This window comes from Saccoglossus kowalevskii, chromosome 2, assembly GCF_978046115.1.
Source record: "Saccoglossus kowalevskii chromosome 2, keSacKowa6.1, whole genome shotgun sequence".
NCBI lineage: Eukaryota > Metazoa > Hemichordata > Enteropneusta > Harrimaniidae > Saccoglossus > Saccoglossus kowalevskii.
In genome coordinates, this window is record NC_140642.1 from 43,782,245 (window position 1) to 43,804,054 (window position 21,810).

General features: G+C 39.2%; 1 protein-coding gene across 1 annotated transcript; it reads left to right on the plus strand.

The window, feature by feature from the left end:
* The first annotated feature begins 523 nt into the window (after positions 1 to 523).
* On the plus strand, positions 524 to 21,621 carry LOC102805769 (uncharacterized). The gene is made up of 3 exons (XM_006818130.3): positions 524 to 680; positions 2,214 to 2,309; positions 20,829 to 21,621. The coding sequence occupies exons 1-3, from the start codon at positions 533 to 535 to the stop codon at positions 21,008 to 21,010; spliced, it is 426 nt and encodes a 141-aa protein (XP_006818193.2). The 5' UTR covers positions 524 to 532; the 3' UTR covers positions 21,011 to 21,621.
* Positions 21,622 to 21,810: the final 189 nt, after the last annotated feature.

A 21,810-nucleotide genomic window follows, 5' to 3' on the forward strand; every position in this document is an offset into this window, starting at 1 on the left:
TTAGTTGTTCTACATTTAGGAGAACGAGTCGATGTGGAACGTCACTTCCTGTTTCAATTTTTCCGTCTGCTTGTGGCGTAATTTGGATTTTAAAACGTGGGTAAATATCCAACGTGGTTGTAAATTTTACACAGGTGAGGTGTAATATGACTTATATGAATATGTTAGATTTTGTATATTGTCTCTTCTTGACGAAACCACAACTTGGCACAAGGACTCGTTATGTTGTATATTCGCTGCAGTTGTGTTGCCTCAGTTTACATACATCTCTTAAACCGCAGTCCTCTCAAACGAAGCCTGTATGAATCCAAGAGCTTTATTTTTCACTGATTTTCCTGATAAGCGGATTTCACAATTACTCATTGATGGCATTTGCAACTGATACATAACATTTTAGTACCAGGTGCACAACTTGAATCCTTCGGATACCCAGAAACATTTTTAGGTAGTTGCACAGCCAATCATCATATAATTTTTAAAAATAACTTTTTTTTTTATTTCTAGTTTTGATAATCATACGATGAGAGAAGACATGATGGATTCCTCACCATTTCATCATGTACCTCAAACACCCTTACTTTTAACATCATTTCCGACACAATCACCTGTGCCAACTGTACCAGATGTAGACCATGAATCAAGACGGTTTTCAGTGGTTCCCTGCCAAATTAATTACACAGGTAATTTTTATCTTATATACTTTTATCTTATTCACATACACCACAGTATAAGTGAACTTAACATTTACCTAGATTTAGCTTACCTATATGTCTCATATCAGTAACTTAGACAAATACTACAAGAATTGCAAGTTTTTAAGAAAAGGAAAGGGGTTCCATCTGTCTAACGTCATTTTAAGACCCATTTGGTTTAAAATTGGTACAATGGCAAATCATAATGGTATACTATGCAAGTTGATTTGTTTTTAACTGGTGTCCATTTTTGTCCTAAAAATTCAACTCACAAAATTTGAACATGTTATACAAGGATCTGATTTTGTTCAAACTATTTTGTCTGAACTGACTCAATGGCTTTCTGTTACATAAAGATGGCCACATTGGAAGTCTGACTTCAGTAATGGTTTAAATTGTTTACATCAAATTTTCAGGTGTAAATCTAAATGCAAATGTTTTGTTCTGACTGCAGTCATGGGTCTTTGTCACCAATATCTCTGCGACTGTCTTTTATGTAAATGTAATCATTAGAATCATGGGTTTGGTAGCAAACCTTTTGGTAATTTTGCCCACAAAGTAAAATACAAAAAAACATAGAACAATGAAGAATAGTAGCGCAACAGGTGACAAAATAATTACAGTGTTGATTTACCTATTCACTTTTCAGCTCAAATTCACAACCATTATTACTTTTCAGCTCAAATTCACAACCATTATTGGGTTCAGGCAGAATTTTTTTGATATTGGGGACATTGGTACTCCGATTCCGACATTATAACTCCTTTTGCTTCTTGATTGCTGATGCTTTCCGAAAGTTTCATTTTTTCCATTGGAGATGCACGAAACGTTACATTAAAAGCCCAGAATATTTGGCCATTATTTTTCTTCTTGACTGCACTAGAAGTACATCCAGGGATGTCATGCATTGGAATACAATGTATTGTATTGAGTGATAATGTCTGTATAGCGCCCTCAGTGGCAAGGTCAGTAGGCAGTGTTTATTTGGTTAAATCCAGAACCATTCATTGACATCAGATGTGACATTTCCTACTATTTCCATTTGATAGCTGATCTTTGAATTAAAACTGATATTCACAAGTGCTAGTAAACATATATATATATATATATATATATATTTATTAGACGCAAAAATCCTTAGGAAAAGATAAAAATGGTCTTACAGAAAGAAATTTAAAAACTATAATCTAAAAAAAAAAAAAAACCTATTCTAAAAATACAAAACAAATCAAAAACAAATATGAATAAACAATAAAGACAATTTGCAGCCAATGGTGAATACAGAATATAGAATGAACACAAAATGTTACTTAATACACTGATAGTTGTTGCTGTTTTGTTTCATAGCTGTTTTTTAAGAAGACAGCTAAGGCTCATGCTAGAGTATGGTTTCCCACAATCAATATGCACATGAACACAATCTCTTTAAAGATAAGCAAAATTTATTGTTTATATATCTAAGGTCAGTGCTTCATAAAATAGAAAGGAATTTAGTACATGTCTCTACTTGTACATTTTCAGATCAGCGGTTACCGCATACCCCAAAGCAGCACTATCTGCAGACAAATACTGGCAAGCAGACTGGCGCTAGGGTAAAGTCAATATCAAATAAACTTGGTAAGTCTTTAATAACCTAATTCAATTGCCCCAGGCAAGTGTTTATTGGAGGTGTGGCTATGCTAATGAGTCCTGTTAATCACCTGCATAGCCTATGTGTACAGAAACTCATAGTTTATATACTGTCTATGCTTTCATAGAGCACAGACCTGAGCTGCATAAGCATTCCGTAATGACAAGCTAATATGTAACGTGTTACAAAGTGATGTGGCATTGACCATTTCTTTGAATTACGTTTATTTCAACAATAGCATTCGTCTGAAATGCAGAATTGACGTATTATAACCATTTGCCACCCTCATATCATTGAACTACGAAGCCATGGCGATGACTATGATGCAAGTATGCTTAGGGTGCTGTCAAGCTCGCTACGGTCAACAACAACAAAAATATTCACTGCACAGCATTCACACTTTCACTGTCATAAATGCTGCTACTGATATGTTGCATTAGTAAAGATAATAAATATGAGACGATGCATCACTGCGTGCGAAAACCTGATTATGACTGACCACGGCCACTTATAATGCAAAATAAAACTGCTTTATGCCGACTAGTGTACATTTCCTAATGTGCACTAGGCCAGATAGACAAGGAAAGTTGGAACTTGTATTATCTAAAATAAATATTTTTAGTCATTTGTTCACCTACAGTGACTGTAAAGGCAAGATTTAGTAGTCATGTTAAAAAAATTAATTTTAGAAAAAACAAAAATTGTCACGTTTTAGCTATGGGCCAGTGCCGGTGTGGACACACACAGTTACAGCATGGATTTGCCATTTTCTTAAACAACTGTAAAAAAAAGAAACTAAGAAGCCAGTAAATTATTTTGAGTCACATGTAACATTATTGGTCTGTCATCGTCAACTCTAGAGATTTCTGGTCCGAGGAGTCCAATTCCTATTTCATTTACCATCGTATTATTATTATACTTTATTTCAGACTCAAAGGTCCATAAAGAAATTACAACAGAAATTGCATTATTTATAAAGAAGGCGTCTATAATTACGCCAAAACTTGACCTTAGGATAAATCACTATTTATACAACTATCAATTATACTATTGTCACTCTGAAACAATCGCTGTATAAAATTGTACAAAGATTTTCTATGAAGTGTTGAAAAATTGAAATTTTAAAAAATTTTAAAATCAACCGAAGTGCATTGTTGTATGCTACACGCAGAGCACGCAACTGCTTAACAGTATAATTGCTCCATACATTTAAGGTAGCGAGAAGGTTTTGTGACGTTTTTAAATAAAACATTCTCTGTCTGTTGTCTCGTTCAGAACAGTAATTTAGGTTATACAGTATATATCAAAAGACTAAGTATAGAGGTGCAAGTTCGCACAAACTGGACAGACATTGTTTACATAATTATCACGTGACATCAAAAATGGCGAACCTTGTAAAAATGACTAAGTCCGCGATTGCGAGAGCACACTGCGGAATTTCCTGGTGAAATTTACGTCATGCATTGTCCGTGATCAAGTCCATTGAAATGCGTCTCCGATAATCAAAAGACCTATTATTCCGATTTCTATGCAGGTTTGTTTTTTTGTCCCCAAATTATTTCATACTTGGCACCTTTAACAGACTATTATTCTGTGACAAAGCATTTTCTTTAAAAACCCAGACATATTTCGCACCATCATTATCTTTTGAACGATAACTGCGAGTTTCAATGTCCTAGTCCGAACGCAGTTGATTTGGCGGCGGTCCTAATGAGTCGTTCTCGATCAAAACTTCAACTCGAGAAAAACGCGAAAAACAGTTTTGGTTAATAAAACACTGTAGATTTGCTGCATTATTATAAATATACACTAAAAATGGCCAAACATATTAACCACTGATATCATAGAACTCATAAAGAGTGTCAGATAATGAATAATTTCAAGCTCGAGCGTGAAAAATGAAGAAAACTGCTAGCATTTGAGTCCGTACTCCAGGAACGTTCGGGTTTTCCATTGTTATGCAAACGAACAACGAGGGATAATCCTCTGACAAACATTACTGTCCCACTGTACACGCTGACAGTTTACAAACAAGCTAATCTTTCAAGTGTATCTGATAAGACATCTAATCATGGTGAAACAAAATGGCCGATGTTTGAGAAAAAATTGCTGTGTCAGAGTGCGACACTGAGTGGCAGATTTTTCTTTGCCTCGTCTGTCAACGCTTTCTTTCTTTTCTTCGCCATTGCGTTAGAAAAAAAATGTATTAGTAAAATAGAATATTGACTTGGAAAATAAAACGATTTAAAAGAAAGTTGTGCAAAGTTACAGCACAACCTCCCGCCCGCTTCCACTTTCCAATCACCTTTTTCTCTCGCTTTTGCGACCGCTTGTTGAATTCGACCGGACTATTTCCGCTTTATTTTCGACCGCGCAAACCCCGAAATATCACCGCCCACCTGCTCGCTCGCGCATTTAAAATTCGGACTAACAGAATAATTTCCGAGGTTCACATTGTCTTATAATTGTCTTTCTGGTTTTTATAGATGTTGAACAGCTGACAAAAGTTCAAATACTTTTTTGTTAAATATATATAATTATATGCACGCAACCTAACCCTTTGACCTCGATTTGGCTTAGACTGAATATTTTATTTTAAACAATATTCTGACGTGAAATACAAAATGTATTTCAACACAAGTACGACATGGTTGTCTGGGGTTTCTTTCCTGATTGTTGAGTCTTCGCAATGTGTTTTGTATAATTAATGTTGTTTTCCCCCGATGCTGAAGGACCGTAAAGCTAAATGGCAGTTACATGCATGGGCTGAGTGAAAGAAAATATTTCTAAGCCTAAAATAAAACCTAATATTACACCTCTTTGTGTATTTGTTAATTTTACATATGTTTGTCATGACAGTATGTTTGTATCTCGTCTTTCGTTGATAATTTCGATTGTTTGTTTGGAATGTCGATCCCCGTTGGTTTCTCCATACTGAGTTTAGGAAGGGCGTCGATCAACACCGTGACAATCAGCCGAGAGAAGACAAACATTGACCGTAATTCATGGAGATCATGTCCGTAATTTGTGGGCTGAAACCCCAAATAATTAATCAAGTATTATTATTTTAATATATATTTTATTTTACATCGCAAAACTAAACCATGCCCAAAACAGAGCTAGAGTTGTTCGCGGTGAAACAACCGCATTGAAGACGATGCAACTTCAACTAGCCATTTCTTACCTTGAAATAAAAAAAATAAAAATTCGAAGAGCATCGGGGAAAATATTAATAATCATCCTTATCAATCGCTTGCTTTATTTTATTCGAATCCATGAAATTCGCGATTTTTTTTTACATTTGTTGGCAACTTCCGCGCTAAAAAAGATTGAAAATGTGTGTGTGGTTATTTTGCAAAGTCCTGTTGATAATACGGACAAATATGGTTCTGTGACCCAGTTCGTGCTCCGATCAGGTGACTCTCAGCCAATCAATGATGTTGTAACAAAGCATATTTGACGCTTATTGAAGGGGCGTCGATTCACACCAAATAGTTATGGCTATAACTAAATTTGACACGTTTTTCTTTTAAGCCCAATAAATTATTCATACATGTCAAGCTCTGTTCGATTTTTTTAGGGCATGTGGCCGTTTTTAGTCGAAAATATTTTTTTGTGGGAACACTTTTGCGGTACGTATACGGTATAGACCGAGCTCATTCAATGATCGTGACTTAATTTTAAAAATTGAATGTCAAATTTTACCAGACGTGGACCGATGTGGATTCGGTATCGTTATTTTTGGAATTAATCACTAACATTTCCTCGTTTCTCTGCTCTGTCAAAAGGAGTTACCTAGGCTTTTTTCACGTAACTGTCTCATTAAAATAAAAATAAAATATTACATCTAGAACAAGCACCCAAAACACGTAACAAGAGGTCCCAGTTCAGTTGCTTTCACGATACAAGTGTAATACAACTATTCGATTTGAAGTGTCGTTCAGAATGTAATAATAGTTAATACTAGTTGTATGTTCACACTTTACTATCAACACCACCATTTCGACCACCCATGTGCCAGTTTTCAGTGTTTGGGCGAGCGGTCAATGTTTTCAATGAGCGAGCGAGCGAAAAAAAAAATTAAAATGCGGTCGGTTTCCGGTCGGACAAGACCGCGTGGTCATAAATTAAGCGATAAGCGGTCGATGTAAAAGCGGAAGGTTGGGCGAAATGAGTACTGTTTGACCATGTTTCTCCGACGAAGTCTCGACTGACAATAATGCTGACAATGGACGTTAGATAAACACGCATTGTTTGCAACTGGAAGCTTATCACCCGTTATATCAGAATCGTCAACAACAGAGTATACAGATAAGATGTTATCATTTAAACCCTTTCAAAGATAAACACTATGCAAATATCCACGAAACGGCAGTTGTAGTCTTTTCTGCTAGTGTTTTAAAACACTAATTTGAGCAACGTTATTTCGCAATTTCGATCTTTTGTAAACCTGGGGTGATGTATCAAGGTCTAGAGTAACCGTTTTATCAATTTTTGAAAAATCAAGAAAAAAGTGAAAATTTCCCTTCTCGCTACCTTAAGCAATAGTTACTATATAAAAATGAGCGAAAAAGAGTACACTTCACTACATTCAATTACCCACCATAGACTCCGGTCAGTCAATTTTGAACTGTAGGCATTAATCAGCGATTCTGCCAATGACGGAGAGATAGAATCTAGGTCAGGGGAAACCCCATGATTCTTTTCCCTTTCGTCACGAACCACATGACCAAGGCCATATGGCGGCACCATTACAGCCGGATAATCACTCTTTATCTCTGCATCAACGGGAATGAAGTCTAGCGGCTTTGCCTGGATAGCCTGCCTTTTCCTGTCCGAGTTTCTGGCTTGGGTTGCTACCGCAGCCATCGGTAGTCGACACTGTGGCTGGTAGGATAAGTTTTTCTTATTTTTTTCATCCCCCGTCGACTTCCCCCTTTGTGTGTATAATTTTTCACAACAAAGAGAATTACCATTAAAATCCTATTATAAACCGTGGTTTATATTACAATGTATCAAATAAAAAATTGGGATCAACAGCTCAAGTTCGGGTTGCGGTTTCTATTACGTACATATTGCAATCACTAAATGGACGTGGTCATTTTTTTCCCCACATCACTTGTACAAAACAAACAATACACCGTACAATCTTTTGAATATAAAGGCAACTCTAATTTAGATGTCAGGGAAGAGTGATAAGCGTCACGTCATAAAAAAACTGTGCACATGAAAAAAAAATACTCAGTATATTTAATGTAATATGCATTTATTTTTTTAATTTTCTTCCTAACGGAAAGTATATTCTGATACGAGTTTCAAATAAAAACAAACATTAATGCATTGCTTAGTAGAGTTTGATCATGGTACGGCACTAAAAAAGTACGGTACCGTGGGTACGGTAACGCAATCCGGCCATGCTTCGGCTCACAAGTGAATAACTTACTTGTTTTTGAAGTGTTGAAATTGTTGATTATTACTCAGTAGTGATTATAATAACTCACGAAAAATAAATTTGTTGAATTGTTATCAAATGCAAGTAAAATTCAACGTAGTTTCACCGCAAGCGAATTATTTCGTTCACATGTAAACGATCGATGCGATACGACATCCGCCATGTAGTTTGAATGCACATGAGACGTTACTTGACCGGATAGGTCAAGTCGCTAATTAACCAATCAAAATGCTGGATGGTGCCCACGTGTTCAAATTACCTTAGTTTATTTAAATATGTTAATGACAGGTCATCGACTTCATGGTGAACGAAACGCGGAAGCGATTTACCGATAATGTAGTGCGATTTTTTGGCTTTGATTTCTATGGGAAAACGACATGACTTTTTTTTTAAATCAAGAAATTTGATAAACTAAGCATTGAAAGAGAATTTTACAGTTTTTTGGTGATAACAGCTCATTGTCAAAAACTTGCGACACACAGACGTATTCATAATAAGGAGTATTGAAAAAAGTTGTCACAAGAACAAAAGCCATTTCACTGCGTGTTTGACATCCTAACAATACTGAACAATAAAGAGGTGTGAATATTCAGGCACGTTGTCGAAACAAATGAATAGGATTAGGAACAATGTACCAGCTGGTTGAAACAAAGTCAGTCACGGTCTTGTTGAATTGGGGGTGTGGTTAGTAATCGGTACTTTTTATGTTTTCAATTTTTGTTGAGAACTCTTTAACACTGAAGCCGAAATCGGGTGCGGTTACTATTAGGTATGCGATTTATAATAGGATTTTAACGGTAACCCTTTTCAGGTCAGGGGAATTTCAAGCTATCAGGTTAAATCTTTGAAAAATGGTCATGATTCAATGCACTCCAGTAGCCAGCATCTGTGCATGCTATCCTGCCAGAAATTTTTGCAAAAATAGGCCATAGATAATAGACTGTATCGCCCTCAGTTTTTACATTTTTTGCAATCTGTTCGCATACACACTTCATTACCACCATGGACAACAATTTCTCGTATAAAAAAAATCACTGTTTTATTTCAATACACATTTTTTACTGTCGTTAAGTAACAATGGTTTGCCCTTTGTACAATCTCAATAAACACGTGTTAAACATTTCAAATTGCAACGTATATTCAATGACTTGAAATAAAACGAACGTGTATATATACTCATGCAGAAACATATATCCACCGACTAGACCCGATAAACCTGGGCTCTCTCTGGAATTTGCTAGGTAATAGTAAATTTACTAATCAAGAAAATAAAGTATTAGTAAACTTTGTCTGGAAACTGCGGAGCATTTTCCGCGACTGAGCACAACGGGGAAGAGAGAAGGAGAGGGAGGTCTGGGCTCTCTCTGGAATTTGCTAGGTAATAGTAAATTTACTAATCAAGAAAATAAAGTATTAGTAAACTTTGTCTGGAAACTGCGGAGCATTTTCCCGCGACTGAGCACAACAGGGAAGAGAGAAGTAGAGGGAGGTGTCCCCTCTGTCGTCCGCCGAAAACAAGAACAGCATGCTGAAAATGGTGCTTGCTGGTGCAACCTGAGCTCTAATTTTGTGTGTAATTTCATGACATCAAATTAGGCAGTCTGCTTCACAAAATGTACCATTTATAATGGTACAACAAAACATCACAACAAAATATGCAATGTAGACACCAGAACCTTTATTTGAATAACTCAGTATTAATTAAACATATTCATGATAAGCTCACATTGTTAACAGTGGGAAAAATAGTCATCATTCAAAAGTTCACTAAGTTCACTGCCTAGAACACAAGTCATCCTGTGAATAAATTTTCACGGGAAATTTCTCAGAAAAAAACTCTATGCCAATCAATATTATTATGAAGTAATCTCCCGTGCTCATCATGCAAACCCGCATGTTGACGTTTATGACGACACAAAATGACTATTTATTTTCATCGAAATTTCTGAATTAAAGTGAAAAAGTAACTAAAGTAACTTTCGATCCTGTAACTCGATCTCAATGCTAAGAATGCCCGGTAAGAATGTTACACAAATTATAGTATTTTTCGATCGATTCGCTAACATTGTCTCACCTTCCATTAGCTGTGGAATCATAGCCCTATGTTGCCGACCCCATTATTTACGTGACAGACACTGGCCGGCCAATGTTCGACATACAACAACAAAAATAAAAACAAGACGTCCGAATGAAATTGGTAGGGCAAAATTAGATTGTATGTCGCACCAAAGAGCTACGGAACCGCAGCTAACCTTCCATTATTTCTGAAATCGTGCTGCAGTACGATCAACTTTCCGTTTCTTGGTGCTGTCAGGGTTAGGACACCCATGGGTTTCTGGTTCTGAACACGATTTAGCGATTTCTCCATCTCGTCGTGAAAAATACTCGTCGAGCAGTTGTCTGCTCCTTTTTGACATAGTCTCCATTTTCAATAAATAAACAAATTACGTGTTTGATAAGGGCAACATGAAACCGTCCCATACTGAGAGTAAAGTCGCAGGGTATCTTGAAACACATGTCGACTAAACTACGCATGTGCTATGACACAAAATAACTTTAGAGTGGAAAAATACATTCAGTGGCAGTTCCGTGTTGATCGCGATCACCATGTAACAAGTGTTGCAATCTTAGAAGTAACGGGACATTGTTTAACTTTAAAATGGCAATCACTCAAACCGTAACACGCGTGATGATCACAGTCGAATCTTGACAATTAAATGAGGACAATTTGCGAAGGTATTTTGTACAAAATGTGTTTGTAAGTCCTACTAATAAATATTTATTTTGTTCGTAAATCTTGTCCAAATTTCGTAATTTACGACATTTGCGAGCGACAGCGAGAGCACAGTAAACTAACTCAACATTAAAACGTATAAATACCGAGTGAGCATGAAACTAAATTAATGATAACATATTTTAACCAACTCAAACTATTGTACAGTCCGTGACGCTGTAATAAGTCCCAAATTTATTTGTTACACTCCTTTCTTAGTCTCCGCCCCGGCGGGCTGCCCCCATGCGTCTGCCTGATGTCGAGGGCTGCTCTTCTGTACTTTATGTTTGTGTTCCCATGGTGCGTTTCCCCCTCAGTGCCATGTTGTGATGAAAAGCAGCGAAACATTCGCCCACTTGAAGGTGAACTTTACAAATTGGGCATCCTTTTGATGTTTCTGATAATCGGCCACTCGCCGTTTTTCTCACGTCCTTGCTACACTGCTTACACGATTTTTGATGCCCGGGTAGTCTGCATATATATATCCATGTTTTCACTACGAATAAATGACATGTTACTTGGAAGGGAGCCAACTTCTCTTATGAACTTTTGAATCCTACTCGAGTGTCCACCAATCAGTTGTTTTCCTGTGCGGATATTGAAGAATTTGTGAGTTACTTTAGTTGTGCGATTCAATGCCTTGAAATATTCGTAAGCATTGACCAATGCAACATCTATGAGGTAACAAGCCATGTAGATCCACCAACGATTGTTTTTTCTGCCTGTGTGATAGTATTTTCGCTTTGGTTAGAACGATCAACGCCACCAATGTGTTGTCTGTAACATTGTAACGATACAGGCACATGTCATCTACTGCTTCTGCCGAAGTAGCCAGTGGGGGATAGACTGTATTTAAAATTAATATTTGTGCGCTGTCATCTTGGTATGCAGTAATATTGATAGTGTCATCCGGTCTAGTTGCTGTTTTCATTTCACCAATTTTTAATTTCAGCTTCTTGCTTTTCCTGAATTAATTGCGGTGGCATGGTTTTCCGATTTCTAAAACTACCGACCATGTACACTTTCTTGTCTTGTAATTCAAGGGCTGTGTTAACTGACGTAAAAAGCGAATCACAGAAAAGGATATGGTGTTTTTCTATGAAGGGCTGTAACAACCGGTGCACAGTCTTCTTGATTGTCCCAGTTTCTTTCTTTCTTCCCTCATTTGTAGTTTTATATTTCACCCCCAAATACGGTTCAAAGTTCGCAATGTAAGACGTTGTCGAGTTGCACACCTGCTATATTTTGAAGCCATTACGGTTGGGTTTGTGGGGCAATCTCTGCTTAAACATGGACCTTCTCTTGAATCTCACCATACTCTCGTCAATAGAAATTTCCTGTCCCATCTGATAATATTGCCGACAATTTTCGAGTATGGGTTTCAGCCACAGGTTGATTTTATACAACGGGTCGGCCTCTGATCATAGACGACGACGTTCAATGTCTGGATCCCGCCGTGGGTCATTTACTGGATCAGCTAAATGAAAATCACGCATTAGCATTTGAAATCTGGCCCGAGTCATTACTGATGCAATTCCCATATTCTGCAGAAAGGGGTCACTCGACCAATAATCGACCATTGCTGATTTGTGATCAACACCCATACATATCACACCAAAGAATGCTTGCATTTCACTGAAATTTGTATTACGCCAGCGGGCATTTAATTTTTTTGCAATGTAATTTTGATAATATTTGGCGTATTTATTAGTCTCGGTGGAAGCCAGTTCTATCAGTTCTGGTGGGATAAATTTGTAGAAATATTCCACCTGACAAACATAGTAAGGCAGTTCGAAAGTTGGTCCAGGTTCGTGTTTAAAAACTGAAATGGTAAATATATCGCTGTCTTGCTCAGTGGAGGCAACATAATCGAATGTAGAACCAATTTCTGTGTCTGATTCAATTTCAATGACGCTATCGAGTGCAGGTGGCTAACGTTGCTCTAAAAAATCGTCATTCTCAGCACGATTTCTAAATCTGTATTGTCGTCATTTGCAACTATGAAGTCATGCGTGTCCATTGGTGATGCGTGTGCATACACAACACGTTTTTTTAATAGTTTGTTTTTCGGGGAAACTCGCAAGTGTTGATTCGGAATCGCAAACATTGTCTTGCAAAAATTGTATCACATCTTCAACAGCACGTTGTGTTTCTGTGTCACCAACTCCCGTTTGTTCTGCATTTGCTTCGTCGGCAACTGGCGATTCAACCACTTTACGGTTCGTCTTCGATTTACGTTTGCCTTCTGGTTTGCCCCCTAGTTTGCCCCCGCAGTCCTTCGAACAGCTTTCTTCTGTAATCACATGTTCGTTGTTAGAGGAGACAGTCTCCGACTTGCGTTTGTTCTTTTTGCGCTTTTTCTTGCATGGACTATTATCACTGGTGTCCGTGGTACGTTCAGCTGGTAACTCACCGACATCAAATGTTTCCTTTGCTTTAGATTTCTTTCTTTTCCCACGCTTTGCTGGTGAAAAATCTGCTGTGTCAATGTCAAACTTATCACTCCTCGTGCCACTGCACGATTGACGCATTTTCTTCAGTTACCTTCTTGCCTTCATAAAACACTTCCTATCTGTAAAAGACGGCATTTTAATGTACGTGTCGGAAAGGAGACACACTGCGAGTCTGGGCTTTATCTCACTTTCCTCAGCCATATTTATACTGAACGACCAGATGTCCACAAGACTGCATCTCCCCACAATTTGAATATTTATTGTTATGGAAATGAATGTTATTTTTTCGAACACGGATTGGTTACAATTTGCATACACATAGAATTGCATATGCTGGCTAAGACGGTGAAATCACGTGGACTTGAATATTTCCCACCAGCTGTCCCGGTCATTTTATGTAGGCGATTGCCGACATTCCAAGCTCAGCCGCTGGAATCCGTCATGCTATTCATTCTAAGTGCCGGGACTATTTGCCAAGCTGGTCAAAATACGTTACTACCGTTATATTCGTGAATCGTATCGTTCAAATACGGTTGTAATGCTACAGTTTGCAATGTGGTCAAGGCGTTTTTTTTTTACGTCGTCGCAAACGTATTATAAACGCTTGACCGTCTGAGCAACCTAAATAGCAGGCCGTTTTTCAACGACTTAACCAGTTAGCTAGCTGGAGTGGTAAATTCTAGCATACCCATATTGACGGCGACTTTACCAGAAAAGGGTTAAACCCGGCGACACAACTTACCACTTGGTTTTTATTGTGTCACCTTTTCCAACTGTATTTCGCTTCCCTTATGCATGTCGTGTTCATTTTATGCTTTACCAATGTATTTAGAAATGGATAGGTGTAATGACAGCACCAGAGGCTCGCCGCCGGTTTTGTCTCTTCGTTTTTCGAGGCGACTGTGCAGTGGTTATAATCAGAATTTACCAGCATAGAACCCGCATCCAAAATGCTATTTTTGACTTGACTGCGCGCAGGGTTCAGGGTTTTTGCCTTGAAGGAGTTCTGAGGCCTGGGATGTTTTCCAGAGCAAGGTCGGGCATCCAGTAATAATTGATTAAAGTAAGTTGTGTGTTGGCATGAGTGGAATGTCCTCACACTTGGCTACCGCGGTGATTCGTGTACTGAGACGTCGAGTAGGAGGCCCGACAGGGGAGGTACCGTTGGGGGTTCCTTTGTGGATCCGTCCTCACACGGCGCCGAGTTTGCCTCTGAGATGAAGGCTTTGGTCGAAGGACTGTCGGGGCAAATTGCGTCCCTGGCAGGCCAGGTAGATCAGATGCTGTCAGAGCGAGCTGTCCCCACTGCGCCCCCTCGGTCGACTAGCAAGAAGAAACACAAAAGCGTCGCTTGCATTCAAGACATGTCTCTTCCGGGGAACCCCCCCGTTCCCAGCCACGACTCTCCCGCTGATTTGGGGGAGGCCGAGGCTCAGGCTAGTTGCACTGGTTCTCCTCTGGGACCTCAGGCACTGAATATCAAAGGGATGCTGGCAGCTTTCGGGTCAGGGCACACGTTGCACCCCCTACTTTCAGCCAGCCAAGGTTCGTCGCGCGGTACCAGACTCAGGAATTTACCCTTGAGTCCGGGCTTCGCTGTGGGTTTTGACTCCCTTCTTATCGTCCCACGGGCGTCCCCAGAGAAAACAGAATCTGTCATGAGACGCACAGTCGAACACGCTCTCGCTCACATATGTCGGATACAGTTGGTACCTTGGTTGGTCCAGAGTGGGGTAAATCTTGTGCAACGCTATCCGGTCGGTGTGGTTTCGAAATCAGACCCCAAAGTGTGGGATGAGACCAAAACGCCCACAACCGGATCCCAAGGCTCCTTCCCCAGACCCCGGTACCACGAATTTCTGTTTGGCAAACCGGGTAAAGGGGGACGGTTGTGTTCCATGGTCGTTCTCGCCAGCTCAGTCTGAGACGATCCATCACGCCCAGAGGGCAGAGTTTCTGGAGCGCATTATTGTGCGCGCCCAGGACTCTGAGACCTCTGAGGCAGAACGCACCAGCCTCCTAGACCAGGTGACACATTTACCGGTGGGCCACCGCACACCTACGTGCGACATCCCCCAGTGTCACCTGGCTCTCCTGGCCGGGGCTACTACTGTGCAACGAGACGCGGTTTTATACGCATGTGTTTTCGCCGGTGAACTGAGTCAGGGGGTACGTCCCCACCTCAGTGACGTGGACTGGACATCTTCCACCCTCTTTGATGGGGAGATGGCGGATGCAGTTTTGGAGTTTCGGAGTGCAACGAACCAGATGGTTCAGATCAAATCCGCTAGCCAGTTGGCCACTACCAAGAGTAAACTGAGGGTGCCCAAAGCACAGAAAACACAACGCCCTAAGGCCAAGTCACCTAGCCAGGGTCAGCCAGGAGGCAAGTGCTCATACCTTTCCTGGGGGGGGGGGGGTAGCGGCGGACCCCCAGGGAGTAAGGGACCAGGTGGTGACTCCTCATCGTCCTTGGGCGGTTGTCCACCCCGGCAGCTTACCTGTGCGACCGGGGGGACAGGCATGTGTTTGGTGAGTGGCCATGTCACAATTTAGTGACTACCACAGGCCTCAGGGAAACTCACCTCAAGGGAGAAGAGAGCACTCGCAACTGACAAACCCACGCCACATATCCCTGTCGCACACAGATTGCGCCGGTGTAGTCTGGTTTGGAAGCAGCGGGTGACCGATCCCTGGACTTTCCAGGTGGTGACATACGGTTACAAGATACCGCTGAAATCTCCAACTCCCTCGTCAGTGTCTCCCCCATTGGGGGCACTGCCAGGGGACTCAGACAGGAAGTAGACAGTTTGCTGGAAAAGGACACCATACACAAGGTAGATCAGCCGGCATTAAGTCCAGGCTTCTACTCAAATGTGTTCCTAGTACCAAATCTACAGGCGACTGGCGTCCAGTTCTGGATCTAGGCAGACTGAATCAGTACGTGCTCCTCATTCGGTTCCGCATGGGGACACCATTCAGCATTCTTCTCTCCATCTACCGCTTCGACTGGCTAGCCTCACTAGACTTAAGCGGGGCCTACCTGCACATACTGATGCACCCGGCGAGTTGCCATCTCCTTCAAGTCGCCATTTTTGATACCATACTGGATTTGTGTGTTACATAATAGGCCAACATCATTTTTTATGCTTCTAATGTGTTCTTTGCCTTTGAAAACCTAGGGATAGACACCAAGATCATCAAATTTGAGTTTATAGTTACAGAGTTATGATAATTAAGATGTTTCAGCGGGCATCTTGGACGTCGTCTTGAAAAAAAAAACTTTTCCGAGGGTCCTACTTTGGTAAACTTTTAGTAATAATAATAATAAACTTTATTGACATTGAATCCTTTATAGGATCTTGAGTTAAATTACAATAAAGTGTGAATGAAAGAAATAACAAGAAAGACAATAAAATAAAATAACATAAAAATAATGATAATAACAGAACAAAAAGGAAAAAAAAAAAACCTTGCAGATATGCCTTAATATTAATATTGTGGTTTATTTGGATGAGAATGTTATTTTCTTTAATTTTGAAACATTCATAAATGTATTTAGCTAGTTTTATAATTTTTTTATTTTCATTGTTGTTCATCATAGCTATCATTTTATCTTCATCTGTCGTGTTTGGAAGTGAAATTTTTGACTCAGTGTTTAGTTGGTTTTTTTCATTTTCATATAATTTATATAGTATGTTAAAAAGTACACTGAAACCTACCAGAATCAGTTGAGAAACCTTTTATAGCGATTTTTGGGGGGTTGAGGGGGTATTTTCCATATATGGACCTGACTATATGGCAGCATTATTATCACACGCACCTTGGCCACTACCCAGCCAATTTTGCTTATTCGTGGTAACGCAAGCCTGGCAAAAACAGAAATTACGTTCGTTTTCTCGGAAGCCCATTTATATTGTCAAGGCAGGGCCAGAGTCGGAAACAAATCCGCTGTGTTGAATTCGTGGTGTGATTCATACTGATTCCCATCTACAATCAACTCCCAATCAGAGTGGATAAACAGGGCGCGGCGCGGGTGGCAACTTCTTGTGCGTCGGTAACACTAATGGTTATTTTATGCATGTTGACTGAAACACGTAAAAAAACAAAATGGAAGTATGACACTCCCCGAAATATTCACACCTTGCATTGTTTGCAAAAAGGCATCTATGGTGAGGCAATTTATCTACACATCCCCCATTTTACTTGTGATACTACGAGTACAATTTCACACTTGCCTGGGGCAAGTGTTTATTGGAATTGTGCCTATGCTAATGAGTGCTGTTAATCACTTACATAGCCTATGTTTACAGAAACTCAGTTTATTTACAAGCTGATAACACTATAACCATAGGTAAAAGGTAAAAGACAGAAGGAGTTACAACTGGTCTAAGCCTATTGAATTTCCTTTGTTTCTAGTCAAGTTAATCCTGTTAATCTGTTTAAATGTCCTTTGATACCCATGATCATTTCCAACATTAGCGTTCAATGTCCTCGTAACCATGGAGGTAGAAAAGAGAAAGAATGAAGACGCTATTGTTTCCGCTGATTTCATGATGCTTTGGATTTGTTTACTCAGAACACATTGTAATTAGTTTGCAAACACGCTGTACAATGTCACAGTTAATCGGCTTACGTGTTTCGGCTGTATTCGGAAGCTTCACGAAGATTCTCAACGCACTGCACATGCCCAAACAGATAACAATAATACAAAATGCAGCGAAAGACGTACACTGAGTGTACTCAACGCCCGAAATCTATTACAACATCTGCACACCAATGAAAAATGACTCATCAAAACATCTTGTTATAATCTTATCATGTACCTTTAAATTTCACTGCGGAAATTTGCGGGATTTTTTTAATCAATGTCCAATGTTGGACGACTGTTACGATAAAAAATATCAGAAAAGAAGTAATCACACATCTTGGTAGCGTCCGTATGCAGAATTTCCGGTACCTACAAGTGTGAAATGATCTTTGTGATCTGATAAAGGTCATTGCGCATGCACAATTCTTTTATTTATGGTTTGCGCATTCAATTTTATAGACGATGTTTAAACAGAATTTTTTTTTTCAGTTCTCTCGTTTTCTTGTGTAAATAAGCGGCTATCATCATGTAGATAAAACGACTTCTAAACAAAAACAATAAGTGGCTTAACCAGGGCGAAGACAAAGGATGTTTATAAGATTAACATGGGCTTAAATAGCGTCCTCACTCCTTCTCTTTTTCACTTTCATGTCGTAACCAAGGGCAGGTCTTTTTTTTCTCAATTGCTATGCAGGTTTTTCGAGAGTAAGAGTAATTTTACTTGCGTGATGCATCTAGAAAGAATGCCATTGTTATGACAATTCTATTCATGTTGGAATTTTTAAATTGGCCGATCTGTCAGTACTTGCGCTGAATTGAAACAATCATCCACTTCTTCGCGAACGTGTACACAAATTTAGCCCGACAGTTTTTGAATATTCCCAAGGGCTGCCGAAGTACGTCTGTAATATGGTAATTCTTCTTATCTGTAGATAATTTGTTGTTTGCTGCTAGGTTAACAAGCAAATATTATAATGACTGAGTAAACGGCGGAAATGATCATGAAACTTTTGATCTTAAACAAGTTGTAACTTCTGTCTTTTACCTCCATCTTTTCATGGAGCACGGACCTGAGCTACATAGGCATTCTGTAATGACAAAATTAATAGCGGCGCCAATATGGGATGTGTTACAAAGTCATGTAGCATAGGGCCATTCCAGTTTATATCTGCACGCCCCTCCCTGTTGATGAGTTTGTGTGTTTACTTCATACAGGGTATAATTTCCATGGGTGTATAAGTCATACAAAGTTTTATTTCCAAATTACCATACAGTAATGGAAATCCAAAACTATAGTTCCTACTTATGGTATTGATGAGTTCCATTGTGCCACCATACAGAGTAGGATTTCCAAATATAACTCATCATATGCTAAAGTTCAAAATTTTATATTTGATAATGGAAATCCAAACTAGTCCTGATTCACGGTGTTGATGAGCTCATTCGTGCCACCATCCTTATCTAATTTCAGTAATAAATATTTCATACTGGCCCAATATTTTACCATATGCAGTCAGAATTCCAAGTTTTTTTAGTCATACTGTTGGAAATCCAACCTTATCAACCGGTATGTGGCGAGATAAACTAGGCCATATTTTATTTAGTAACCATAACTGCCTGGATTTCCAGGAATTTTTTTTTCATACTTGTGTGGATTTCCAGATTCTGTTTCTCCATGTACACTAATACAGTTGGAATTTCAGGGTATTTTCCCCATCATGCAGTGCTTGAAATCCGACCACATCAACCGGGGGGGGGGGGGGGGGGGGGGGGGTGCAGTGCAGTGCAGTGCAGATATAAACTGGAATGGCCCATTGATAATTTATGTTTATTTCAACATTAGTGTTCGTCTGAAATGCCGTTTGCCTTATCATGTACATTCGCCACCCTTGTATCGTTGAACTACGATCTTACACATACGCTTAGGGTGCTGTCATGCACGCTGCTATCAACAATTTAAAAAAATATTCACTGCCCAGCGTTCACACTTTCACTCTCACAAATGCTGCTACTGATACATGGCAATAGTAAAAATAACAAGTTTGAGATGATGCATCACTGCATGTGGCAAAAACCTGATGACCGACAGCAGCCACTTATTAAAATCTGCCGTATGATGCCTTCAATAAGTTCTAAGACTTTTTTCATAGGGACACTTTTTTTCTCAGACAGGCACGAACTCCAGTCCCCTTCAAAGTACTCCCTTGCAGATGCAATGCACTTGTTGTATCATTTCACCAACCTCTGGAAGGCCCCCTGTGGAAGTCCTCTGGTGTGAACATGTCAACTACTTTTCTCACAGCCTCTTTCAACTCCTCAATTGTCAACTGCCTCTAAGGTTTTTGTGTAGCTTGGGGAACAACCAAAAGTCGCAGGGAGAAGGTCAGTGTTTTAGGGAGGGTGAGGAACTGTCTTTATGCCCATCTCGGTCAAATAGTTGAAAACACAGATGGAGTTGTGATCGACTGGTGCCTGGTAGAAATGCAACCCTTAGGACAAACTTCGCACAAATCCTATGCATGTTGAGTTCATTATGAATACTCAGTGTGCACGGTTTCCACACTGACTTCAAACTCTAAAACTGTTTATTGTCTCCAGCGACATTCCTCATCCATAAAAGTATGAATTTTCCCCACCTGCTTTGGTGTTTTAACTTCCACACCTGTCATCGTAATGAGTGCAAAATTTAGTTGAAAACACTTGGCCAAAAAGCATGACATTCAGAAGTTATCAAAATCCATTGCACTGTGTATCGACTAAACTATTTATTGTTGTGCTGCAGTAAATTATGTCCTCCATTGCTGTTTCAAATTCTGCTTTGGGTGCACTCAATGCAACTAACTTTAAGGAAGAACATACATGTAACATTCAATGTTTACAAAGACACTGTAGCAATATAAGTAAAATAGCCATCCATATTCAGTGAGGGAGGGACAAAATTGTGCAGGAAACAACTCCAAAATGTTTAACATTGAATATGGATTTTGTAATACTGATTCGTCATTGATAATTGAAGAAAAATTCCTGAGTGAATTCAGTGTCTTGATGGTACAGTAAATGCTGAAAAACTCAATCACAATTAAATGTATGCAACTGTATGCTTAGTGATGTTCTGTTGTTGGCTTGGCTATTGCTTTTTCTATACACATAAATATGCCCAGTCCCCAGGCAAATTACATACCCACCATTATTGCTGCTTTAATTCTTTCTATGCATTGTGTTTCTTGTATTTTACAGTTGAGCAAGTGGTTCCTTGTACACCTAGATGTTACCTGAAAACAATCCAAGCTAATGGAGATTTACAGCCCAGTAGATCCCAACTGTATTCAGCAAGACTCAATGTTATCAGCTCACCAGTAATACCGGAAATTAACTCAAGACAGTTTAATCTCTTCGATGGTGATGAAATATTTGTTTGAATATATTGGTATTACCCGGTACTGGAAGAATGTGCTGTTGCATCCTTGCTAACAGTGTCTTGCACCAAACATTTTGTTTTTCCAATGGAGATACAAAAATGGAGATTTATAAGCAGCTAGAACAAGAGCAATTTAGATATGTATTACCACTAACATCTTTAGTCTTGCGGACAATGTTTTAGACACTGATATCTGAACAAATTAGCCTGTCAGGTAGTTTTGTAATATATAAATTGAAAGTATGCAAACAAAACTTCAGATGTAAGAATTCATTCATGACCATGAATCAATCACACTAGTGATGAAGTCAGATTTTCCACCATTGTCTGTTTAATTAATACTCAGAAATTCAGAACCAATCATTATTCTTTTGAAATCCCTAATTATGCAGACATTATATTCTTAACAGCTATTGACAACTACAGCTATTGCTCCTAACTACATTTTTGCCTTGCCCGTAGTGTAGTGTAAACGAAGGGGAAGGTATAGTAAGGGGAAGATTTCGGCGTTGTTGTTGTTGGCGTGACTTGTGGGTGTGCTAACTCAAGTAATTTGTACACGATCGGTTTCAAATTTACATATGTTTTAAATAAATATGCAAAGATGGCCAAGTTTGATGTTGGTGTTATTTGCTTGCATAATTAATGAGATATGGCTACTGATTGGTTATCTTTTGTGGGTGCGATAACTCAATAATTTTTACATGATTGATTTCAAAGTTATATATGTTATAAACAAAGGTGTAAGGATAACCAAGTTCAATATTGGTGCACTTCACTTGCATAATTAATGAGATATGT

Bases quoted from the DNA above. Each gene is read 5' to 3' on its own strand.
- LOC102805769 (XM_006818130.3), top strand. From the start codon at position 533: ATGATGGATTCCTCACCATTTCATCATGTACCTCAAACACCCTTACTT. The intron at 681-2,213 runs GTAATTTTTATC...GTACATTTTCAG, and splicing joins CTGCCAAATTAATTACACAG to ATCAGCGGTTACCGCATACC. The intron at 2,310-20,828 runs GTAAGTCTTTAA...TGTATTTTACAG, and splicing joins GTCAATATCAAATAAACTTG to TTGAGCAAGTGGTTCCTTGT.